Source organism: Rutilus rutilus (genome assembly GCF_951802725.1).
Source record: "Rutilus rutilus genome assembly, chromosome: 17".
In the NCBI taxonomy this organism is placed as follows: Eukaryota; Metazoa; Chordata; class Actinopteri; order Cypriniformes; family Leuciscidae; genus Rutilus; species Rutilus rutilus.
The window spans coordinates 4,091,777-4,119,724 of record NC_140230.1 but is presented as its reverse complement, the minus strand read 5'-3'; the positions used below and the strand labels follow the sequence as shown (position 1 = coordinate 4,119,724).

The 27,948-nt window shown below is 37.8% G+C and overlaps 1 protein-coding gene across 2 annotated transcripts in view; it reads left to right on the top strand.

The window, feature by feature from the left end:
- The window catches only part of grik2 (glutamate receptor, ionotropic, kainate 2), a 226,272-nt gene that overhangs the window by 180,589 nt on the left and 17,735 nt on the right, over positions 1-27,948 (top strand). For both annotated transcript variants that reach the window (XM_084385004.1, XM_084385003.1), the window contains 2 exons: positions 3,063-3,280; positions 18,928-19,153. In XM_084385004.1, the coding sequence (XP_084241130.1) occupies positions 3,063-3,280; positions 18,928-19,153 (444 nt within the window). The remainder of the gene's footprint in view (positions 1-3,062; positions 3,281-18,927; positions 19,154-27,948) is intronic.

Here is a 27,948-nt window from a genome sequence, read left to right as displayed (position 1 = left end):
TTTTTTTTAATTAAAATGTAGGCTACGTCACTAAAATTAACCTTTTTGTTGGTTGAATTGAAAGTCAATTTGGATATTTGTGGATATTCGGGAAAATTGGCATTCCTGCTCGTATTAAAATCAAGAACTTTGCATTAAAGGGAGTTTGAGTCTTAAATTGATTTCTATGCACAGTCTCTGTCTATATTTGTTCTTCACGCTAGTAAGTGCTGAACCTCCACTTTTAAAGGTACATTGAACGGCAGTAATGCAAACTATCATATGCACACTGCTTGTGTCTATGTAGTCAGTTTTGACATGTATTTGAAAGTTTACGGCACTACCTTTTTCCTGTTTTTACATTAGAGGCGGCATTTTGCCTGTTCGAAATGCATCCTCTGTATTAGTGTTATTTTAAGTTGGGATAAAATTAAATGAACTCAGCATTTTGTTTGCATACACCCTCTGTCATCTCAAGTATCGCCAGGGATACGCGTAACCTAGTTTGGGAACCACTGGGAATGGGGGGGTTCAATCAGGGGTTCATTAGTTGCATGCAGAACTTTTCCATAACCACTGTTCTCTCGCTCATCAGGGTTCTGAGAAGGTAAGTCCAATTTCATGTGCAAAAAATGGCGGAATGACACAAAGACTAACTCTTGGTCATGTCCTCTGTCTTAGACTGCCATGTGTGTTGTTGACTTCTAACCCTAATCCTACCAAATCCTCATGCCACATCTTCTCAACTGTGGGACGCAGATGTTTGAGACTGAGAAAGGCCTATGATGAATGAAGGACAATGACACATGTAACCTGCATGCCTTTGTGTTGCATCAGACTAGCATACTAAGATTTGGTTGAGTAATGAGAGACACCAGGCCCTTGTTTGCAAAGTAGCATGGGTAATGTTTGAATCTGCACTGCATCCATCAAATGGAATGATTTACAGCTGGGATTGGATTGCTATGTAACATTAACCTTGTGAGTCTTTGTGAAATCTACATTGTTAAAGAGATTAAAAAGAGCTGTTTGCAATGTAGACAGCATGGATATCTGTTTTGACACGGAATGTTAGAAGTTAAAAAAAAACATTGCAGATATTATGAATAGTTGCATAGCTGCTCTAGTTGGTGGAGCATTTTGTCTGGTTAATTTTTATAATAAAGAAGGCCGAAGAGTTACAGGGTCATGCACAGTCAGCCTCCAACTAGAGCAGAAGTCTTCACCCCTGCTCCTGGAGGCCCACTGTCCAGCAAAGTTTATTTCCAAACTGCTTCAACAACAAGCGATCCCGAAGAGCTTAATTGGCTGCAGGTGTGTTTGATCAGGGTTAGAGCTCATCTCTGCAGGACAGTGAGTCTCGAGGAACTGGGTTGATGACCTCTGAACTAGAGGGACAAGAGATGCTCAGCCATATGAGAATTAGTAAAAGTGTGGGTTCTTCAGTGTTCGTCTTCCCAGCCCCAAGAGCAGGTAAACTACTGAACCCCACATGCGATTGGCACTATTAACAAGGAATAATCAGTAAACAGAGGACATTAAAAGTTAGCTAATGTGTTTGGATTATTGTGAATTATTTTCTGTAAAACGAATTATTGGCCAACAGCTTCACCTATTAACAACATAATGTTAGGATGTCATTGGGACTGTCCTTTGTTCAGGTTCCTCTGTGAGTTTTGGAAGAGAAGATGTGGCATTAGGCTGAGGGCAAAATGAGCAGGGTTTGTGTATGATGACTGTATGCATGTCTCTTGATGAGTGAGTAACACTACATTGTAGAGAGGCTCCCCTGCCCATGGCTTGTCAGCCCCGAGAAAACTGTGGGATGACGTGCTTGGACATGACGTTACCTTGGGTACATGACAGTCAGCCCCAGCCAGGTTAAATAAGGTCACCCTGACCAAATGGTCCAGCATGGTGATACTTTGAAATGACGACATTTATTTCTTCTTGGGATGGTTTTCGTTGCGTAATTTTATGCTGTTTTGACACGACTGTATGTTTGTTTCTTTAAAAGTGGTTAAGGCATCTTTTCCGCTAAAGGTGAAGTGTGTAAAATATGTGCCACTAGTTTCTCAGACTCTCCTTCCAACCTGCTCCTAACTACTTGTTTGGATAAACGGGTATTCCTGTCCAAAACTTAAGCAATTGTTTGAGCCACATGTTGGGATGCTCAAGCACCACAGTGTTTGCACTTAGAAAGTCAGCCTATGGTCGATGAATGGTTCAGATATAGTTGTCTCTGTGGATAGGATAAGAGAACGTCTTTCAGCATTGAAGAAAATACACACATCACATTTAACAAATTAACTGCTAGTGTATGTAAGGGAAAGGTGATTCTCGCTTTCTTCCTTCCTATTTCAGTGGTTGTTCAGCTGTCTGATAGCTAGAGTTAAAATATCCAAACTCTGGACTTGATTGACAGGTCACTGTAGCATTACCAGTCTACCGAGGCCTGAGTTTGGAGTTCAATTGTAATTCATGTAATGGCTAATCTTTCTGACAGTCCTTTGTGTTTTGCCATGGACTCAGCATGGCAGATCAAAGCTTACAATGAATCGCAGAACTTGAGAAAAGGTGCCAGTTATTTCCTTGCGCTATTGTCCTCTGACATTTCTTCCTAGTACAACTAGTTATTGCCCCTACTTTCCCCCTTATCAATTAATTTCCTAAGCATGGCCATGGTGACAACTTGATTAAGGAATAACAGAAAATTATACTTAGGCTGTAACATAAAATGGCTCTTCATTTTGGCTTTTACCCACAAGCCAAATGGATTGAAGAGTGTAGGGCAATTCAAAGACAAATTATGAGCCCTTTATGCTTTAATACAAAAATGAGAGTCTGTAATCTAATTAAATTTGGCCACATAAATTCTCCTAACACATAAATGAATTCCCACCTTCACTGTGGTTGACTTTGGCGTATTTAGTTAGCATAGATATATCATCCCAATTGTCAAAAGGCAAAGCCTTTCCCTGCAACTAGTTATCTGGACTAGGTTAGACCTGTGCATCTGGTTCTGGTCCTCACATTGAAATCACTGCTTTACCCTGACTACTATCTCTGCTCCTCTCTACTAGGATCTGAGCTCATGCCCAAAGCCCTTTCCACCAGGATAGTAGGAGGAATCTGGTGGTTTTTTACCCTAATCATCATCTCCTCCTATACGGCCAACCTAGCCGCCTTCCTCACCGTGGAGAGAATGGAATCTCCAATTGACTCGGCTGATGACCTGGCCAAGCAGACCAAGATTGAGTATGGAGTGGTTGAGGATGGCTCTACAATGACCTTCTTTAAGGTAAGTTGAGGCCGTCATATCACTTGTAACATAATTCACATCAAACAATAGCGTTTTTCCACCAAAATGGTTTGGGTGCAGGTTCAGGGATTAGATAATGAGTCCCAATTCTCAAACTGTTCTGAGCATTTCCACCAAATGAAAGGGGGTTTAAGGCCATTCAAATCCAGAGAGTGGGAACAGAGAAATGCTGATGCTGGTCTCATTGAGAAATGTAATAATGTTGCAGTACTTTGCTCTGTATGTCTAAATATATAAACCTGTGCACGAGAGAGAGAGACCTGGCGTGCAAGATTGCTAGTGAATCAGCGGTCTCAGTTTCAATATCTCTCCATAAGGACAGAGGAGAGTACCGGTAGTTTAGATGAGAGCTTCTGGTACGCTAGAATGTACCATTTAAGGATGACGCATAACCGGATCGCCCTGTGATGTCCACCGGGTTTATTTTTGTGATAATGACCAGCTAACTCTACATTATCCTTCACTAATTTGATTTGATTTAATTAAATTTTTAATTGATTACAGCTTTTAATTGAGTCACCAGGAAGGTCAATGACAGGCTAGTATTTTTAATATTGTTTCGTGCATCTGGTGAAGAGACCTTTGCCAGTCGGATGGTCTGGCACATTGAATAGTGGTGTCACATGGATTATGTGAGTTTGAATCTGTTTTGCGATGTACCTGATAATATTTTCTTTTTATTCTATAGTAATAAAAAGCTAAATGTTTGAGAATTAAGTTTTTATACTTGACCTAATAATTGAGGTTGTGTTTCAGAGCTTTTACTGCTTTAGACTGCTGGAAGTGCAAAGGTTGAAATCATAATTTTATGACTGCACTGTTCAGTGCCTCTACTGTATGTGGGAGATCTACTCTGCATTTCTTTATTCAGTCCAGAGGGGACTGAACATGTTCACTGTAAGAGTAAAATACTCTTATTAAGTCAATATTTTTGCTTTGAGATCACAGATTGTCCCCATTTGTGACCAGTTCAGTGAAATACTCAGCCAGCTGTTTCAAAGCACGTTTTGTCTTTCCTCTCCGCCTCTGTAATATGTTCCTGTAAATATACAGAGATATAATGACCATCTGGTAGTATTCCAAATGCTAATGAAATAGCATTTAAATGTCATTATTATTTTTTATTTTTTTTTATTTTTTTTTTATTAACCCAGTTTGCTTCATTAATACTTATTTCTGTGATATGCAATTCATTTTTAATTTGTAATTCATTTTATTTCAAAAAGGGACAGTGCACATTAATCAATATTCATGAATGTAAATGTACCCAAATTAGCCAGAATTTCTGGTCTTTTTGTGAATAATTCACCAGTACAGTTTATTCTAAAGAAAAAAAAAATTGTTTGTACAATCAGATTCTATTAATGATACAATCAATTCCTGAAGGAAGTGGCAACATTTTCCTTTAGTTGAATAAACAGTTTTAGTTTCATAGAAATATGTCACATACTATGGAAGTAAAAAGTGTTGTGTTCACAAATAAAACACAAAAATGGGAATAATATTGCAGATAGTAAGATTAGAGCAGATTACTGGAGAGAGAGAAAAATGCAGCTCCTTGAAAGCATCCTGATCCTGACAACGCCTATAATCCATTCCAGTCAGATGTCCTACAGGAACAGCAGATGTTCTGAGCGCTGAACACATATGCTCTTTTAGCAGGTGCTGATGTATCGAGTGATTGAGTGGCAGTGCGAGTGATTGACGGTTTGATAAACTGCCTTTATTGATTCTGTATAATGCGCTACAGAGAGACAGTCACAGAGCTCAATAGTATCAAGAACACTACACTTTAAATTAAATGGGTTCCTTTTATGTTCTATAATTAAAGGAATTTAGAACCATATCAAACATCGAAACCCCTCGTGGCTGAAATAGTTTTGGGTTCTTTACATCTGTACTTTCACCGCTGGCTTCTATAGCTGCTGTTGATTTGCTGTTGTATACAAGAACCCTAATCTACTGCTATATAATCTAGAATATTGGTTCTCATTCACCAATTGTTTGCACACACACATTTGCGTGTGAAATCTGTGTACCAACGTTTTCACGAACAAATCAAATGCAGGCTCATTGGACAAACTTCCCTGCAGCAACATTTCTGCAAAACAATATCATGTTGCGTCTTGCACTTTCAAAATGAAAAGTCCAGAGAGTGTGTCTAAAAGTGTTCAGTTTTAACCGAAACAGATGAATGTGAATCTGGCAAGTTGGTTGTTGTACATATCACAGCAGTTAGTAAGTCAAATGTCCAGTGAGTGCACTCTCAGAAAAAAAGGTACAAAAGCTGTCACTGTTGTGGTACCTTTTCAAAAGGTACACCTTTGTACCTAAATAGTGCATATTAGTCCCTCAAAGGTACATATTGGTACCAAAAGTGTACATATTAGTTCCAAAAGTGTACATATTAGTACCTAAATGGTACATATTAGAACCCTTTTGAAGGGTACTGTCCCAGTGACAGCTTTTGTACCTTTTTTTTTCTGAGAGTGTGGCACTAAAAGGTTAATGAAAATAACGTACCACCTAAACCATAAACGTACCTGATAGTGTTAACAAAAGCAAACGTGAGATAAGAACACATCTGCTGAAGGAACAGTGCCATTTTAGCTGCTTCTACAAGTCTTTGAGCTCTTTTATTGTGATTCATGTTTCTAAACGTACGGAAAATGTAGGAACAACTGAAACCACACATACACAATAATCACATGCTTGGGGTTGCTTTCTAATTATGCTAAGATTCAATTTTGTACGTGCTCAAGGATCATGCTGCACATGTGAGAGTATCATACGATTTCTGAAAGTGACAAAAGGCTGCAAAGGGAAGGTTTTGCGGAAAGCCCTTATATTCTGATTGTTTGGACGTAGTGTATGCAAATTACTAACCTCGAGTATGTGGTCACTCATTTATGATAGTCCAAATTCATTAGCATTAGAATAAGGTTAAGAACAAATTCAAATGCATACGCATACGCATATTATTATTATTATTAGTGATCGCTTCTGTGCATGTAATCAACACAATAATAAGTGAATGAGAATCTTTTTTTTTTTTCTTTTTTTTTATATGTGAAAAATGTTATGCAGTTTTTTGTTAAAAAGTTTCAGCATAATATATGTATGCCACATCCAAGATTAATATTATCATTCTTTCTACTGTGCTGTACTTTTTTTTTTAGTTTGTTTGTTTAATTTGTCACCATTGTGTCTTCTATTATCTATTAAATTATGTATGTAATGAATACTGTTCCTGGGTCCAAGCCTCTACTTCGTTTTAATTGAGAAAATAGCTGTTTTTGAGAATCGGGCTTTTATTGCACAAATTTAGGCAAACATTTTAAAAACTGCACGCTCACAATGTCCTGAACACCAATATTTGAAGGATTTAGAAAAAGATGAATCACTGTCTGGCCAACTGAGATTTGGTATGAAGATAAAGGCTAGGATCATTATTTTTCTGTAATACTACAGAACACAATGAGTGCATATTAGCACACTTTATTGTTTGCTTTTGGGGTCTATTAGAGCGTTTGGATCTGGTAACGGTGACGTGTGACATCAGACTTAACAACCGGGTGGAATGAGATTGCCTGGTTATGCTTTTATAGCAGGCCACCTATGTGTGATTCTGGTCAGAACGACAATTTCAAATGCTGTATTCCCTAGACCTCGAAGCTGTTGGTGGTTTTTAGCATCTTTGGGTTTAATTGCTAAAAAAACTGCTTTTAATAATATATGTTGAGGTTTATTGAAATGGCCGCTAGCGAGTGTCTGATGAGGCACTGGGGAGTTTGAGCTGGATGACTGCGCTAATGGGAGCTCACAATTTTAATCCTTTGATCACTCTTTTGTGCACTATGTTCCTCAATATACTGCACCCGTCCTGTAAAAGTCATCCTTTTTGGGTCGATAAGAAAATACGTAACGGTTCCAGTAAGGGGCAATATAGAATTGATTTCAATGGGCATTTTTACCTTCGTAAAGGCAATTTTAATAATTAGGTTATTAAATGTATTTGTGTTTTTATTAAGACTTAAATTTAACCAATTATTTAGAATGCATTAAATGGTCCTTTTATGCTTTTTTTTTCTCGCATTTTCAGCTTTAGTTAGTGTGTGTTGCTGTTTGGTTACAAAGGTTACAAAGCTCAAAGTCCCTCCAAAGGGAGATATTTTATTTACCGGATTCCACTTTCCTAGAACTACAACGAACGACTCTTTTGGACTACAACACATTTTTATCCAGGCACAATGTTACTCATTTAAATAATCCCCACCCACGAAATATGCAAAAAAAAAAAAAGGGGGCGAGAAAAAGACAATCGCTATGTCAAAGAGACAATGTTTTTTCCACCCCGTTTCCAAAACTCATTTGTTTGACATTCCTAAGGCTGACAAACTTGTGTTTGAGTGCAAACAAAAAAGAGTGGTTAACATTTATTTTAAACACTATTCCTGATCATTATAACCCTAATATGTATCTGTGCGCTGCACATTTTACAGAGAACAGCTTCCAGAACCACAATGCAGGCTATATGCAGAAAAGCTTCTCCTGAAATGGAGCCGGTCCCACTTTGTTGGGACAATCTGGTGTTTGTGGATCACAACTATAGTATGTCTTATTATTTGTAGTTGTGTTTTAATAGTTCCAATTATAAGTTTTACGTTGTTGCTATGATGTAAACAAAAGGCAAAGCTGATAAGCTAAGATCCTCTTGTTTGTTAACATTCTGAAGTCTGTGAATCAGGCTTGAATTGGTTTGAAATTGACGCCATCCTTAAAGGGATATTTCACCGCTGGAAAGATGAATGTGTATTTAAATTGGGTCTTTTATGTAGGAGAAATGTGAAATTATTTTAGAAGTTGGTGCCTTCTAGACGGAGAAAAGCCAGAAAATGTATTGTTGGCTCATGTGGATGAAAGACAACAACTCCCAGAATGCACTTGCTTCGCTGCCCTACGAGGACACTCCCAAGCCACGCCTACCGGTTACAGAGGGCAGTATCGGAAGAAATGATACAACTAGGCTACTAGTCGACTCGAAACCGAAAAGACGCTGTTTTATCGTGAGATCCCCTATGGGCGGGTTGAACACATGCGGGACGAGCTCCTCCTACTGGCTGTAGTCTCTCGCCTCTGGACAAAAAAGACTCCGATGACGTAAAATGACGATTTTTGCGGTTTGAGTTTTTGTTTCAGACACACAATACAGAAATCTCTCTTCTCAGGGAGACATGAAGGAGGGAAGCACGGTCATTAGAAAATACTACCAGGTTTCTTAAGCTTAATGCTAATCGGTGACGTATCCCTTTAATTTTTACATCTGAGCAGATGAAACTCAAATGTTATGAAGGGGTGTGACATTTCCCAAAGTGCTGCCAATCACAACACACGGGGCAAGCTAACCAATCACAGCACATTTCATATTTCGGAAGGAGGGGCTTCATCGAAACAGGAACTGTTCTGCGCTTGTGAACCAGACTGTGTGTGTACAGAAACGGCATGTCATATTCTGGTTACACAGACAAAACAAGCTAAAAAACGTTTATGAATTGTTTAATAAGAAAAAGATTTCACATTGGTTATTTTAGTAGAATGAAAAACAAAACTGCTATTCAAGCTTCGATTTAATTATATACATAAAGTGAGCGGAGAATGTGTCCCGTTACTGTTTCCCGTAAGTTATACACTTTTGCAAAAGTCAATGAAGCTGTGTAAACATCGGAATGAATCTCTTACTTCATATCTGCACGTTGTAGTTTATGATGAGAGAATCCGTAAGAGTGCAGAATTCAGTCAATGAGCATGTGCACTGAACAAAACGCCAGTGGTTTCAATGGTGACTAATCTGATTGGCCGTTGCATTCATAAGCTCAACAGAAACGTGTGTGATTGGTCATAATGCTCAACGCTGCAAAAATCACGTAAAAAGAAATCTGATGCAATGTGAGCAGACTTAAATGTAATGCCACAGTCACCACGTATTATTAATTTTCACATTTTACTTTAATCACGACAGTCGTCTTAGAATTAGTTTAATTGTGCAGGTTTTTGTTTCTTTTTTTTTCTTATCTTGAAATTGTAGTAATTTTTTGAAGGAATTTTTGCCCCAAGCCCCCATTAATTTTAGACCCGGGTGACAAATATGAGGGGGCGACAGAGTTCACTTTAACTGTATGTCATTAAACCAGATTATACAGTAGGTTAGCTATAATCACACCCACCAGTTACTGTAACTAACTTTAACTAAATTACAGTACACATCAAGAGTCTCTTCCATCCTGAGGAAACTGTCGGTTAAAAAGAGTTTGCCTATTCTGACAACACTGCACGCAATAACAATGAAATCAAGCTTGTGCTTGAACCTGTTTGCATTCTTCTTTTACTGGCAATTTAACTTGAGGACCAGGTATGGCCTTCAGAACCGCCTTAATTCTTTGTGGCACAGATTCAACAAGCTGCACATATTCCTCATGATAGCATCACACAGTTATGCAGATTTGTCGGCTGCTCATCCATGATGTGAATGTCTCGTTCCAGCACATCCCATAGCTGCTGTACTGGACTGAGATCTGGTGATTGTGTATTTGAGTATAGTGAACTCATCGACATGTTCAAGAAACCAGTTTTTCGCTCACTGGATATTTTCTTTTGTTCCTGATCATTCTCTGTAAACCCTGGAGATGGTTGTGTGTGAAAATCCCAATAGATCAACAGTTTCTGAAATGCTCAGACCAGCCCGTCTGGCACCAACAACCATGACACGTTCAAAGTCACATACTGTAAATCACCTTTCTTCCTCATTCTGATGCTCAATTTGAACTTCCGCAGATCATCTTGACCATGTACTTGCCTAAATGCATTGTACCTAATACAGTGGCAGATCTCTCTGTCATTATGTCACGGTATGCAGTGTTGAGTTTTCTATTGTTCATATATGAACAATATATATAATGTATGTGGCGGGAGGAGCAAACAACAGACACAGTGGGCCCTATCATACACCCGGCGTGAAGCGAGTGTGTTTTGCTAGTTTCAGCCCGACGCAGTTTTCATTTTCACATCCTGTGCCATGTTGTTTAAATAGCAAATGTACTTGCGCCCATCTGTTCGCCCATGGGAGCTGGTCTGAGAACGAGGTGTGTTCAGGAGCATTGATGGAGTGTTGCTATTTTGAGGCAACTGAAATAGACTGAGCCATTGACCAACTGAAACCTGGTCCCATAGATGGTCTCGCTTTAACCTCGCGCACGAGCAGATCTGCTTCCTCGCTAGAGAAGCGTTCAGTCTTCCCACTTGCAAATTCCTCCATGTAAATAGCGAATCCGCCATGGCACTGGCTTTTAAGGTGAAGGGGAGATGAGACTCTGATTGGTTTATTTCACGTTACGCCCAAAACACACCCATTACTCATTAAGAGAATAGGGACATGCCTTTTAGTCCATGCGCTGGGTTCGCAGACCATTTTTACAGTCGTTAAACTAGCAAAAGTGGATTCGGACGCACACTAAGTACACTTGCGCCCTGTGCTTTAGGCCATGCGCTTAGATCGTTAAATTAGGTGTGGCGTCAAACCTCGGAGAGGCGTTTATTAACATAAAAATGTCCAAAAAAGGGGAATAAAGTGTCCAAAATAAATAGGGGATCTGGTAAATAGGGTCCTCGTTGTGCTAGGGCACGTGCAGGGAAGGTAGCGCTCAGATGGGTGGCTCCTCATTCCCTCACAATACTGTATGTGTGTGTGTGTAACAAACGTGACATAAATGTACAGTTCTGTTTCTAAAAAAAACTGATGTCACAGCCATGACAGATTCTGTGGTCTGCTATAATATCATAGTAGCAGAAGATTATGTCCATTTTAGGCAGCCACCATCTGGAAGCCAAGCGTTCCCTGTGCTGAACATACTGCCCTAAGGCTGACACATTAAATTATAGAATATTTTAACCCATGAAAGCAGGTGGAGAACACTGAAGACGTATAGTCCAGATATAGTCCTCCTCTTCTCTGGAGGTTTGCTTTCTTTGTCCTTCTCTGCTCTGAGGCATCTTATTATCTGTCACATCTAGTATGCCACATTCTATGCTTCAAAAGATATTATGATCAAAAAGAGGAGCAGGCTCACTGGGAAAGCAGCCCGACCTCTCTCTCGTTCTCTCTCTTATCCTCCAGTATCAAAACAATCTGCGGCAACCTTTCACACAGAGGAGCACACCTTCACTCACTTCCTCGACTCGTTCATCAGTCACATCTGTGTCTCTGTAAGAGTCTGTGAGAAACGCTTTGCTCGTCCAGGTCTCATCTGACCACCTCAGCTGCTATCATCATCTTTTTAATTTGTTGAGAAAGATTTCGTGGAACCTGCGGCTACTTCTCAGGTTCAAAACCCTCATATTTCCTGAGCAATCTTGGTCTTATCAGTCCTCAGTGAGTTTTTTTCTGTTCTCGGACCCCTGGACCGTCGAGATGAGATAGTCTCAGGAAGCGAATCACAGCTCCTGATGATCTGGACTGGAGCAGCGGTTAAAGAGAGCAGCTCCTCCTGTAGAGAGGAACAATGATGCTCTACACCCCTGTGATTCACAATCACCATTCATTCTGTGGCGGGAATGTCATTTGAAAGATTCTTTTTGGAATGGAATGGCCGAAAACTAATTATATATATATATATATATATTTTTTTTAATGGATAAGTCTGGCATAAGAGTATAACAATAAGGTGTATCATTCTATTATAATAATAATAATATATTTTAATGTAATTATTTAATCATATTAAACTTAGAATATTAAACTGTTTAATATTCAAAATATTATTATTAATAATAATGAATGTATATAAATACATTTTGAATTAGATATATATTATAAATATAATATTTATATTTTTAAATGAATGATCTATTAATTGATTAATAGAATGGAGGACTCCATATATCATGAGAGAGAGAGAGAGAGAGAGAGAGAGAGAGAGAGAGAGAGAGAGAGAGAGAGAGAGAGAGAGAGAGAGAGAGAGAGAGAGAGAGAGAGAGAGAGAGAGAGAGAGAGAGAGAGAGAGAGAGAGAGAGAGAGAGAGAGAGAGAGAGAGAGAGAGAGAGAGAGAGAGAGAGAGAGAAATGAATATAAATACTTTATATATATATATATATATGTGTGTTTTTTTTTGTTATTTTAATACATCAAGTTGAACTAAATGAAAGTGAAACAATGTTACTTTGGCAGCTAGCTGAAATAAAATCATTTTATTTAAGTATTGTATTTAATTACAGTTAATATTTATTTTATTTCACTTTCTGTTTTTAATATGGTTTAGTTAACTATAGTAACCCTGATATATGTAATTTATAATTCCTGTTATACCACTACTAGTATAATCTGTTATAATAAAATTGCAATTATTTAATTACGAAGGACGTTATGGCCTGGTTTCACAGACAGGGCTTAGATTAAGCCAGGATTAGACCTTATTCCAATGAGGGCATTTAAGTAGCTCTAACGTGCCTTAGAAAAATGTAAAAAATAAAACATTGTTGATGTGCATCTTGAGACAATACAATAGCACTGATATATTTTAAAGGTGTCAGTGCAAGTTACTTTCAGCTAACACAGCTCAAACATGCATTGAAATATGATGATAGAAGTTGTGCTAACAATCAGTAAACATTTATATTTATTTAAATGTCGTGAATGAGGTATAAAGACAAGGCACATCTTTAATACTTCGAAGAGGTGCAGGTATGTGTGTAAGGCCTAATCAAAGGCATTTTGACAAGTCTAACAATAGAGACCCAAGAGACTTTCTGCCACACACACACACACACACACGCATAATCACGTGCCCTTCCCTGTGGATGCTCTAAGAAGCCTTTCATTGTGCACACACATCTCTCTGTTTCTCTCTCATGACAGGCTATGTGTCTGCTTTTCGTAAAACCAATAGTTAGCAGCATCTTTAAAATGTCTTTACATGTTGGTGTGTGCAAGAGATTTATCTCGTCCTGCGTGTGTCAGTATAATGAGAATGTGAGTTGAAATGGACAGCCACCTGCCCGCTGCAGTTTCCAGCATCATTATCAGTGCTGAGCTATGGGTCCGGCCCGGAGATGCTTGTTTTGGACTGATCTGCTTCATTGCTCACGGGCCTCGGTGGAATATCTCACAGAGAAAACACCAGCGATCCACACAGAACTCTCGCACATGTTTGCTGAGGATATTTATGATACAGTCTTGTTATCTGTCCTGTTTACACCACAGATATATTTCATATGTAACAATTGGGGTTGTCAAAATTAACGATCAACAACTGCAATTAATTAAATGTATTGATCACCATTGTTTTATTTAATGCAGCTATCTAATATGATGTAATAATAATAACTGGATTTTTAAATACTGGTCAGAACTGAAAATCAATTCTAATTGTTAAAGATTTCCATTGAGATTTGAATTTTAGAAATGCCTGAGATCAGATTTTTCTTCACCCTTAAAGAGGACGGATTCCATTAGTCATGATTATATCATTACAAGGTAATAACACGTTAATAAATATGTAATGACCTAATATAAATTGAATATGAAATATATGTATTCTCTATTTTTATGCCACTACTCCAACGTTTTAAAACCGGTGAGAACTAAATTGAGTTTCAGTTTGAAACGCAAGCCCCTGAAGCGTCCTAGTCTTTTGTTTTAATGTGACACCGTTATGTAGTAATACTTCACGATCACAATGTGATGAGTAGAGTTTAAATGCAGTTTAATGTGTTCTACACAACATTAAAGTTTAATAAGGAATAATGGACCATTTGACTGTAATGTAGGCTCATACAGCTTAACATTCAGCTCTGGATACTTGAAGCCTGCTTTCTAGAGCAGAGATATAGACACATTTAGACATCAATTAAGATTATTATCTGTTCTTTTAGATTGGGTCATTTTAATATTTATGTGGTGATTTGAAGTCGTGGATGAAGTCTTGGTTAGCTAACATGGGTGCAGCATACTTTTTTTAATTGTCAGGGAATTTGAAGCACCCATCATTCTCCAATGTCTCCGCTAATAGAGCGCTGCAGACATGATGTGTTTTTCCAAGCCAACCTGGAAGTCAGTGTCACGGACTCCTTCGACAATAAAAAACCAATAGGACTTTTTCATTTGCTTTTGGATCATTGCAGAAAATAAGCTCTGTGCCAAACAAAATGGATGATTCTTACACATTTTGTTCATCGTGATAATCTTCACAAAATAACGCAGCTTTTATTTTGAAGTCTAAATACAATAGGCAGACGTCAAAAGCTAAACGCAGGCTTTAAACGAATTACACCGCAGTCACACGACTTCACCATCATTAAGCTTCAGCAACTCTTTCAGTCTTTATTTAAAAACATTTTCCCTGAAAGTTTGAGTTATATATATATATAGTATATAAGTGCCTAGTGAGTAGAAGAGTTTTCCTCTTCGGCTTGATGACGTTTAACGAGGAAACCCCTGTAGTCACATTTAGACACTTGTTAGCAACTGCCTTTTTTAAGACAAGTAAAGCTTTGAAAAATATCACATGGGCGTATTATTGATTAATTTTATGTCATTGAATATAACATGAAAATAACTTGAGCTTGTGTTCACCATAGACCCTTAATTTCAGGCATTTATATAAAAAAACAACAAAAAAAAACAACAAAAAAAACATTGACTTAAAGGGATAGTTCGCCCAAAAATGATATTTAACCCATGATTTACTCACCCTCAAGCCGTTCGAGATGTACATGTCAATCTTTTTTCAGACGAACACATTTTCAGTTATTTACTTAGATCTTTCAGTGGTTATAATGTGAAGCTATGGGGTCCACCTCCTTCAAGTCCCAAAATGTGCATGCATCCTTCACAAAAGTAATCCATCCGGCTCCAGGGGGATAAACGAAGGCCTTCTGAGGGTAATCCGTGCGGTTTTGTCGTAAAAATATACATATTTAAAACTTTATAAACGAAAATAACTGGCTTCCGGTAGCGGTCGACGCGCGTTCACGGAGATGGATGCTGACGTATGACGTAGGACATGGAAGTATAGGGCGTAGGAAGCGTCGTGACATAGAACGAACGTGACAGCGCAGCCAGAGAGCAGAGCAAAACAAAACTCTACGTTCGTTCTACGTCACGACACTTCCTACGCTACGTCCTACGTCATACGCCAGCATCCATCTCCGTGAACGCGCGTTCACAAAACCGCACGGATTACCCTCAGAAGGCCTTCGTTTATTCCCCTGGAGCCGGATGGATTACTTTTGTGAAGGATGCATGCTCATTTTGGGACTTGAAGGAGGTGGACCCCATTGCTTCACACACTTATAACCACTGAAAGATCTAAGACATTTTCTAAAATAACTGAAAATGTGTTCGTCTGAAAAAAGATTGACATATACATCTCGAACGGCTTGAGGGTGAGTAAATCATGGCTTAAATATCATTTTTGGGCGAACTATCCCTTTAAGGATGAAGGAACTGGAATTGCTGAGATGCTGAAGGTCCTGATATACTCACTGCAAAGTTCTTTTTTTGATCTTCGCTTTGGGGTAAAAAGGAGTTTGAGATACCTTTGCTGCAATATACTTTGCCCGACGTTCCCCACACTGGCGAGAGCGACATTTGGATGAATATGTAAATATGTGCTGCTCGCTTTCCCCTCAATGACACAATGTTGAGAAAACAGCAGAACAGAAAGCATCTGATCACAGTGACGTGGATATGTTTGCACCAGCTCTGCAATTCAGCACTCCAGACACATCCCGTCACATTTATTTATATAGCATATAATAGATTTCTTTAAAAGCAAGCAGCTTTACAGTATTAAACATGACAAAAAGTGTCAGTGTCGCTTTCAATGAGAAGTTGTTAAAGGATGTCAATGTTCAAGAAGGCGGAGCCTCAGAGCCACACCCACCTATTACATCATCACCACGGACCAATGGTAGTTCAGAGTGAACTTTCCTGGAAGTTCACTGCTTCGAACTCCAGTGTTCAACATGACACACACCAGTTTGCACCAGTTTATCAGGGTCTTAGCTCATTTCAGGGTTTGGGCCTTCAGAAAACATACATCATCCCTGCAGCACTCTGTAGACAATGGAAGTCAGTCAACAACAACAGGCTGACATCTGTTTACTTTCATACATCTTAGACATCAATAATGTTGTGTGTTTTGTGGATGTTTCTGAGTGAAAGTTGATGGATGTCCCTTTTCAGTCCAAAAGCTGGTTAAATATTTTCAATCTGGAACATATCCTTATTTTACATTGACATCACTCCCACAATAACGTCTATTTTTCAGGATCAACCCATTTTTCTACTATTTGTCTCGGTGTCAGAACAGAAAATACATTTGTTTCATTTTCATTGTCTTGTCATCTAAGAATAACATCCGCAGCAGAGAATGCTTCAGGTCTGATTGTAGTGTGCGCTAAATTAATCAAAGCCTCAGAGCAGATTAAAGTAGTGCAATCTGTGAACACTTCAACATGATCAAAGTATTCGACAAATCACTGCTAATCAATCCAAACAATCTCAAATCAAACGAAATGCACGGATAGGATCACGGTGATAAAGAAAGAAGTAAAAATGAGAGATGATCACTGGAGAACTGACACTGAGTGACTTTTGTCACGTCACACTTAAAGCATTGTTTATTACTTTTTTTTATATATATATATATACATTGAGATTTCCCTTCTTTCTTCAGTCTATCTCAGCCCCTATGGTTTTGCCTCATCAGCAGTCGTAGTCTACATGTGCAATCGGCTGATTTGTCAAGGGTAACTCCAGAAGATTCTGATAGGCACTTGGCAAATCACCCAGTTGATCTAAAATATCGACCGGCCACAAAAAGTCATTACACACAATAATGGCAGGCAGGACCTTGAGTATGTGACTTAATTAGGTTTCAAATGCCACCAGATGTGTTCTCAGAAGCACAAAAAGACCTGAGTTTAAAATGCTTGACGATTCTGTGCAATCGGTAACAATTTCTCATGCTGCTAACCTTAATATCTAAGTTGATTATGGGTTTATTTGTAGTTCCACTGGAATAAGATGGTATTATTTTGAATTTTGCGTGCGTTCATTTCAGTTTAGGAGATTAGTCAGGATTAGTCATAAACAGATTTGTGTGCTTCTGCCACAATTTGTGCCGTAGTAATCATGTAAAGGGGACGAAAATATGACATTTTAAGCAATAGGTGTATGATTATTCTTAAAAAGATTATTTTGAAAAACACCTGCATATGCTTTGTGTTCCCAGCAAGAGAGAAGTGTGAGCGAGAAAAGCTTGTCTGTGGGTGGTTTATTGGTAATAAAATGTTCTCATTTGTATTTGTAGGTACACAACTTTAAGGACAAATATTTACAAATCATCTGAGCTTCATCAAATTGAGTTTATAATGGATGATATTAATTAATTGGGTCAATCATCTGGTGCTCCTTGTGGTGCGGTAAAAAAAAAAAAAAAAAAACTATATTTGTACTATATTTTAGTTTGATGTTTTTATTTTAGATTTTGTATTTGTAGGGTTTTTTAATAGTATATCTACGCAGTAGTTATAAACTATTTATAACCACTTTTTGAGCATAGACCTGAAAATGAAAATTCCAACTTAAACTGTCATACATTTTGAATGCTTGACTGAAGTTTGGTCTCTTTTTAAAGACACTTGGCAGAATGAAATTATGAACAATGGACAAAAATACTATTTTACATTTTTATATGAAGTATGTATTTTTTAATCTTGACTCAAAACTGTGAGAAAATCAAGTCGTGTTCCACATTTGAGGATGATATCTCAAAAAATTAGCTTTCAGTAAGATTTTGTTTGGGTGAAGTACCAAACATTTCCACTAGATGAAATTTGTTTTCTTTCCAATACAGTCATTTTTGACCGCGAGGAGTACAAGTGTGACTAGTTTTATTTTATTTATTTTTATTTCAGGACCATTTAACCTTTTGGAATCATGTCCATGATTATCTTTTTCTGTATTCACATAGCAAGTGGCAAAACTTGCTATTTCGCCATTTCGCTAACTTGCTATTTTGCCATTTCGGCAAAGTTAAAAATTCGTTTTTTTTTTTTTTTTTTTTTTACAAAAATAATAATAATTCTGTTAAAAATGACTGAAGAGCATGCATGGGTATTTCTCTGAAAAAAAAAAAAACGTTGTGTCATTTAGTGATTAATGAGTCCTGTAATGGGATTGGTCTGTCACCTGTGACGCCACTTTTGCAAATTTCATGACAATTGCAGTTCCAACTTTTAGATTTCTAAAGTATATATGTAAAAAAACAACAAAAAAAACACATTTTAGAAGTTATCAATGTTTTGATTTTGTGTTGTCAATGTCTATCCAAACCAGATCTTTCTTATTTCAGATTTAGGATTACATATTATGGTAGTGGAGTTTGCATTATTGTTGTTGTTGTTGTTGTTTCAAGCGCAAATATTGTTTACTGTTTATTCCCAATTGTCTATGCTGTTTATTATTGAAATGTGCAAATATAATGTTAAAATGGAGAGAAAGCATATTTTATTGGTCAAAAAGCATTTATGAATTAAAAGTCTGATAATGATTTTGACTTCTCTCCCAGAAAACAAAGATCTCCACGTATGATAAGATGTGGGAGTTCATGAGCAGTCGAAGACATTCGGTCATGGTGAAGAGTATCGAGGAAGGAATCGAGCGCGTGCTCACCTCAGATTATGCCTTCCTCATGGAGTCCACCACCATCGAATTTGTCACCCAGCGCAACTGCAACCTCACACAGATCGGAGGCCTCATAGACTCCAAGGCCTACGGGGTTGGCACCCCAATGGGTAAGGCACTTTGCAATATTAGTTTTATTTTAATAATTTATCATTTACTTAACTAACACTGCATTCTTGTTTGATGTCTAAAGCTGTTTCATGGTGCTTGTATCACTCTGCATGCATAAAATAATTTTAATTGATGTCAATATTCAAAAGCACTTCTTTTATTATTTGGGATGTTGTCATGTAATAAGTGGAATCCTTCATTTTTTATCAGGATTTTTATGGTCACACTGTATATTAAGTGTCTTTAACTACTACATACTTGCATTAAAAAGGTACAAAGGTTGGTGCTATGGGCTGGTTTAATGGTGAGTTAAGCGGTGAGGGAAGGGTAAAGAGGGTTCAAATTATAGATGTAATGACATGGAGGTATTTTTATAAATATGAGTACAATTTCATGAGTTCACCTTCTCATCCAGTCTTAATAGTTAATGGTAAACAAACTTGGCTTGCTGTCTTCGAAGGAGTCTCAAACCCGAGGATTGGCTCGGCTCGAGCTCCACCCCCTGAACCAAAACAACGAGCTTAATCTGCGTTCACGCCATGTCATAACCGTAATTACGAGATGCCAACCCTTAAAATTCATCTCTGAGCTGTTTACGTCCTCGGACTCGGATTTATGTGTTTATATGTCAACACTATCAACGCCGAAATAAATCTGCAGCAGTCAGGTGGTACAGATAAGAACTCTGTAACTTTTTTACATGCATTATTAATGTAATGTTATGTGCTTTGACCTTTGAGACACGAGGTAATTAAACGCTGTCTCTCGTGACGCTTTGTAGAATCTGCTCTGGCTTTGTGCGTTCATGTGTTTTGGACAAGGCACTAAAGACCCGAGGTGTGTGTTTAAGGGTTAAATGAATGGCCAAATTCAGCATTTTGTCAGCGTACCCCCTATCATGGCCCAGGGTTACGTATCCCAGTTTGGGAACCACAGCTCTAATGCAACAGTGGCTCTACTGTTGTCAGCATCTCAAACAATGATTGAATTGATGCTGCAGACATCACTGCCCTAATCAATAATCAGTTACAGCTATTTGCCCAGATCTGAACACATGTGCATACTCAATTCAAAACCATTTCTATTTTGCTAAAATATTTATTCTCAGCGGCATTACCTTCCAAAGAAAAAAAAAGAAAAAAAAGTCATACACCTCAACAAAAACATGAATCACTGAACAGCCTGATTGAAATGAGAGACACAGTCGTTTATCATCACATCTCTGCCATGCAGAAGTGTATTCTCCTCAAAGTGTGTTTCTCTCAGACTGCAGCGTCGACTCAAATCTTCATTTCATTTTGATTAATGACTGTCTGGCTCTGTCGGTGAAGGTGAAGCGGTTGAGGTTAGCGTCTCTCATCGGCTCAGTGAAATGTGCAGAGAAACGCGGACCCCGAGGCAAACGTGCATGAAATAGACGAATGGATGAGATAAATAAATGAAAAGAGAAACTGTGAGGCGTTTCCCCTCCTGTGCATAAGATTATCGGTCTCAGTAGCAGATTGTCTTAATCTGGTTATACACGCGGCTGCGGGCTGTGTCAGTCCTCACAGTAAGACTTGAGTCCAAAAACATCCAGAATTGTATATGATACTGCTGTAAGACATCTTAACACAATGACCCTAAAACACTTTCCTTATCACCCGTTTGTAGAAAAGGGAATTAAGGTTTCTATGATTTTCTTCACATTCCTTTAGAGTAGTGCACATCCATATAGAGAAATATAAAATATATATATATATTTTTTTCTTTTCTTTTGTATTTATTCTTTTTTGAGAGAGAAAGCTGAAGTTCATGGTTGTAGAATAACTTGGACCTCAAAGCTACATACGCAACAAATGGCCTCAGCATGTGATCGTATTGGATATAAAACAGCACGATCCATTTCATGCAGAATTGCTTTGAAAGGACTAAAATAACCAAGAATGGAAAAGGCACCTTAATGTGAGGATGAAAGGCCATTTGGCCACCTCTGAAGCCAGACTCCTCTACCACAGGCACCATGTCAATCAGCCAAATGAAAGAAAACCACAAGCTTTATTTCACTCATTCAGTGTGCTGTGTATGAACGGATGTATTGTGTTCAGTTTGCTGTGGTTTCATGTGTCAAATATGTTAATTGGTGATGTAGTCACTCCTACATGATGTAGTCATTAGTAGACCTCCTTAACCGAGACCAAGGCAGGGCGAAACCGAGTCAAGACCAAGACCAGAGTCAAGTTCATTTGAAAGATCCACATTTCCTGCCAAATAAATGTTTTATAAATACAATTAGAATAATAAGACACTTTACAGAGCTATTGCCAATCAAATGAAATCACTAACAACTACATTTTGAATATAGACACACAATGAAGAAATAAAATTATAATTTTAATTATGAAATCGCTTAATGAGTGAGTCACTGAATCATTCATTCAACCGATTAGTTGAAACGAATCACTGCTGTGTGTTGCACCGGAACCACAACACTTCTGCTTTGGATTTTTTTTTTTGTTGAATTATTGGCCAAAATGGAGCAAAAACTTTGTGGCTAAAATGTAAGTCAGTTGTTAACTTCTGGGTTATTGAACGTTTGAATAAAACCAATATCACGTTTGCAATTGTGCGCATATTCGTGAAAACAGCTCGCTGGCTCTTGTGATATTGCTTAATTATATCATATAATAAAAAAATAAACATCTCATACGAGTACTTTTTTTGCAATTATATCTTGAATTTTGTGGGCATTTGTAATAATTTTTTGACTTTGACTTTTTTGACACAATCGGTGTTCATGTTAATTTTGGACCCAGCACAACAGTAACAAAACAAATCAGATCAGAAATAAGTTATTTATTGCATTTGAAGCAGAAAGTTTTACATCAAATCACATTAATGATGTTAACAAATAAATAAGACAATGCACAGGCAATTTAGGGTACGTTTACACGACAACAATGTGCTTAAAACTGAGAAGTTTTTCCTTTGAGTTTTTCACGTACAGACGACACCATTGTCAAAACGATTCCCATTCACACGGATCCGCGAAAACGACTAAAAACGCTGTATTCTGCTGCCAGGCCAGTAGATGGCGATGAAACACTATAGACTGAACACGTAATACGCATGTGCATGACGTCATCGTCTTCAGAGATTGGCGTTTTTGTTGTTTACACAGAGACATCTTCAAAAACTTGCACTTTCAGGCTGTTGTTGTGTAAATGAACGGCCAAAACGCATAAACAGTTTTACATTTTTAGTTGAAAACGGTGTCGTGTAAATAGCTCCTAAGAGTCCTCTTAGTCGGATACGAGTACAAATGCGGTCGATACCGAGACCTCATTGACTACTACAACACTAATGTTCATTCATGACATTTTGTGAATATTTCTCATTTAGGGTCATGAATGTGCATGCAAAGTTACAACACAAAGATGTGTTTTGGAAAGGCTGTACAAATTTTGGTTGCATTTGATTATATTAGGGGTCAAATCGACCCCAATTGGTTTCCATCCAATTTTCCCACAATCAACACTTTTAAAAACAGCAGAGTCAGGTTAATAACAGAAATTGTTGCTTGTCAAACACTACAGTATGACCTTTTTTCTAAATGTATTAAATTTAAGACTTGAAGTTTACTCAACTGAAAACTCGTCTTTTGTATCAGGAGAATCGCTGTTTCTATGAGTTTCACAATTAATTAACTAGATTGTTGCAGCAATCTGCCCTCACATTTTACCCTCACAAGGCTTTGAGAACCAGACATAAAAAAGGCAGAATACAATAGAAATAACAAAATAGAAGTGGATGTGTTGACCCAAAAATGAACATTTTGTCATCTTGTACTCACTCGTGTTCTGACTCTGTGTTGTTGTAGCTCTTGCTTGAATACAAACAGTGATCTTAGAATATTCAAGCTTCTTGGAAATGTTCCATACAACAAATCTGGATAGAGGTTTTTACTGCCAAGCTTAAGAAATGGGAAAAAGATCAATATGTAAGCACCTTAAAAGTAGTCCATGGCATAGATGATATAAACCATTTGTCTAAGAAAAATACCAGCATTTAAAATGTTCAATGATCATATTCCCCTCTTGTATAACTTTCACATTTCATATGCGGTTGTCTTTTTTTAGATATGTCTGGTAACAGTAGCATCCGTCTTGAAATGCATTTTTAAACACTGATCAGTAAAGTTCCAGCCAGGGACAACTGAGAAGTTCTCTGCATTACGATTGATAAAAGCTACATGAACCATTATCAAGTCATTAGACCGGGAGGAAGCAAATGTCCAAGGAGAATATTACTGAGCCAGTATTGCAGGGAATGTCAATACCGATATAGTGAGAAATATTCTGATTAAAAGAAGGACAGCAACATTTCTTAACAGGAAGCTGACCATTGATCCTCAGTCAGGATCAGATATCTAGGGTCACATTCTACCGAATAATTGGACTCTTTAAATATTGGTATAAAGTCTGGTTCGTTTTGCAGTGAAAAAGAACTGTCCATTTAAAAATAAACTGTTGAAGTGGCAAGTGAACTGATCAACTAAAGTTAGTTTTGTGTTTATGTGCGGCTTAAAGGGACAGTTCATCCAAAAATGATGTAGGATGTAGGAGTAGCTTAAGCTTAGGTGAGAGCAAACTCAAACTCCTCGACAATTCTCCTTTTAGGCTTCTAATTCGTGACTGGTGTTTTGTTTAGCTCTATACTCTGCGCTTCAGCGTTCGTCAGTGCTCAGAGGTCACTCATCATGCGTTGGGTCAGAGGTCACTCCTCTGCCGAAACTCGACTCGCGTATATGGCCGTTACCGGAAGCCAGTGATTATAGTTTATAAAGTTATATATATATATATATATATATATATATATATATATATATTTTTTTTTTTTTTTTTCTACAAAAACCCATGGCTTCGCTTCAGAAGGCCTTTATTAACCCCATCAAGGGCGTAGATTTGGTTTGAACATTGGGGGGGTTGAAGTTTGGGTATGCCTCCTTTTCATGTGATCATGGTATAAATATTGGGGGGGTTGTAATGCATAGATTTAAATATTGGGGGGGTTATGTCCCCCCCGTCCCCCCCAACCCCCCCACAAATTACGCCCCTGAACCCCATGGAGCTGTATGGATTAGTTTTATGATGGATGGATGCACTTTTTGGGGTTTCAAAATCTCATGTACCATTCACTCCCATTACAAAGATGGGAAGAGCCAGGACACTTTTAAATAGAACTCTGATTGTGTTTGGCTGGAAGAAGAAAGTCATATCCCTGATAGCATGTAATCAATGAAACAATGTTGACTCAGTGTTGATGCGTCAATTGCATTGAATTAACGTTACAAAGGGATGTTGCTTTAGTATCACTCTTGCACCCTCAGTTAGTGTTGAAATAACGTTGAGATTTCAACCAAAAATCAACAGTAATAGTATTGATTCAGGATTACAAAGTGATATTTTATCAACATCACTTTTGCACCCTCAGTTACTGTTGAAACTATGTTGAACAAAAAAAAAAAAATTCTACATCACCGATGCTGAATCAATATTGAAATTAACACAAATAATCAATGATAATATTGATGAATCAACGTTACACTATGATATTGAATCTACATCACTGCTGTTGAATCAACACTGAAATTAACAAAAATAATCTTTGGTGGTATGGTTTGATCAATGTTACAATGTGATGTTGATTCTAAATACATTTTGTTGAAACACTGAAAATACAACTGAAAAGGAATGTTGACATCTGATGAACAAAGGTAATGTTGAAACAACATTAATATTTCAACTACACTTCAATGGTGCGTCAACAAATTCCGGACCATTTCAAAATTGGGGAAAACCTTTTAAAATATAAATGGCACCTTTCCAGCAGTTGAGTCAATGTATTTTATACAATCAATCAATGGAAAAAATATATTAAAAGATCATTCTTTAAAAAAAAGAAAGGGGGAGAAATAGGACAAAAGCATTTCAACCTTTAAAAATAAAACTGGCTTCAGAAGTCTGATGTCATGACTACAGGTGGTCCAACGGTTCAGGGTTTGAAAAATCTGTCTTATATCAGACTGCCTCGTTTCCTTTGGGTTCTCTGAAATCTGAAAAAGAAAGCATGATGTTACTCAAGAACAAGTCGATTCAGTTGTCATTCATACAGTCACATTCAAGAATTTTAATGATTCACTTAAAAAAAAAAAAAAGTTGCTGAACACTATTCTAGCTATACACTATAATTCTAACTACGATTATAGTATCGCTAAATTGTGTTTAATTTATTTTTCTAAAATCTATTAATGCTTCAATATCAAAAGAAAGCACTAGGGCAGGGGTGTCCGATTTTTATCTCCAGCCCTAATTAAACACACCTGAGGCAGCTAATCAAGCTAATCAAGCTAATCAAGGTCATTAGGATCATTGAACACTTCCAGGCTGGTGTGTTGGATCTCAGTTTATTTTCTGTCAAACTACATAGCATTCAAGTAACAAGTTTATCTTGTAGTATAAAAGAGCTTAGGTTTTTTCAACGAAAATTTCTTTAAAGGGATAGGTCTGCCCGAAATTATGTCAACACCCTCAAGTTGTTCCAAACCTGTAAAAGTTTCTTTCTTCTGTTGAACACAAAATAAGATATTTTAAAGATTGTTGGTAACCAGAAAGTTGACGGTGGCCACTGATTTCCATAGTAGAAAATAAATACCATGGAAATCAATGGCTACCATCAACTGTCTGGTTACCAACATTCTTCACTCTCTTCTTTTGTGTGCAGCAGAAGAAAGAAACTCATACAGGTTTGGAACAACTTGAGGGTGAATAAATGATTACATAATTTTCATTTCGGGGCTGAACTATCCCTTTGAAGCTGCAGATGCACCTTATGTAGACCATAATCTCTTTAAATATCACAAAAATAGCCATGTCAGTCGCTTTCTTAAAAAACACAAGATATTTTTTAGTTATTGTTTCAGTGGAAACAAGCTAGACTGAATGGAAATCAGTTACATTTCTCAAATTTAATACAGATTCAGGAATATGAGTGATTAAATAAGGTAGGATAAATAAGGATATAAATAGGGTAGATGCACCATTGTTTGAAACTGTGCTAGAGAAGTCATGTAAGTATGTCAGGTGCTTCAACAAACAAGACTTCTGTATAGGATGCACCTACTGTATGTTTTCTCTCTAATGAGGAAGCATTAGACTACTGAGAAGTGCAAATGCAAAACCAAAATGGGCGTTTACCAATCAGTGGCCAATTTCAAACTACAATATGGGCCCTATCTTACACCCGGCGCAATGCAGCGGCAAGCGCGACGCAACTGTTTTTTGCTAGTTTCAGTCCGACGCAGTTATCATTTTCACGTCCTGCGCCATGTCGTTTAAATAGCAAATGCATTTGCGCCCATGGGCTGCTGGTCTGAGAACGAGGTGTGTTCTGGCACATTGTTGGCACGTTGCTATTTTGAGGAGCAGAAATTGACTGCGCCATTGACCAAATGAAATGGGGTTTTTTTGTTATTTAAAGAGCGTGTTAGTAATGTGCGCCTATAGGCGGGTCCACAACGCGCGGACACTCTGCTTATTTAACACACAGGGACCCACAGCAGCACACAAACATGCCAAGTATTTAAAATAAAATGATTACAATGTCAAATATTATTATTGTGTGCATAAAGATCTGGCTTGTCCCGTAGATGGTCTGCTTGCGCACTTTAACCTCGCGCACGAGCAGATCCGTTTGCGTTCTGGAGACGTATTCGGACTTTCCACTATCGAATTCCGTCATGTAAATAGCGAATCTGCCATGACGTGAGCGCAACTGGCATTTAAAGGGAATGGGTGATGAGACTCTGATTGGTTTAACGCACGTAAATCCCAATACACACCCATTACTCATTATGAGAATTGGGACAACCCTTTTAGACCATGCGACTGGCGCGCCGACCATTTTTCCCGTCGTTAAACTAGCAAAAGTGGATTCGGAAACGCAATAGGGCCCTAAATGTTTTTCAACCATTTTTCAACAGACTTGCTAAAATCATGAAGGCCCACCCCTAAACCAAGCCCCCAGTGGATTAGAGCGAATCGGGTAAAGCGGTTGAAAATGCCCATTGAGAAACACCCACTAGTGTTCTGCAGAGATACATGGCTGAATGATCTTGTGCTCATCAACTACAAATCACTGTTAGTTCAATGTCACTGTTTCCACTCATGTGTGCTGTTGGCTCTCATCAAAATTTCAATGCTGATCCAACACACTTTAAACATTGAAATGTCAATCTCAACCAAAATTATGGTTTGAATCAAAACTCAACATTGTGCAGAGGTGTCAAGTAACGAAGTACAAATACTTAGTTACCTTACTTACTTAAGTAGAAATTTGGGGTATCTATACTTTACTGGAGTAATTATTTTTCAGACGACTTTTTACTTCTACTCCTTACATTTTGACGCAATTATCTGTACTTTCTACTCCTTACATTTTAAAAATAGCCTCGTTACTCCCATTTAATTTCGGCTTGTCGTCGTAAAAAAAAAAAATTGGCCAATTACACAAACGGTTTAGACCTGACTCCCGCCTCCTGAATACACATCGCTAAACTGATTGGCGTTGTGGTGTCTTTCTAACTTGTGAGAGGCTGTAGTCACATTTGTTTGTACGCAGCGCCAAAAGTCATCCGAAGGAAACCTAGATGCGAGAGAGAGAGAGAGAGAGAGAGAGAGAGAGAGAGAGAGAGAGAGAGAGAGAGAGAGAGACTTTTTTTAACTTTTATACTTTAAGTAGTTTTGCAATAATTAAT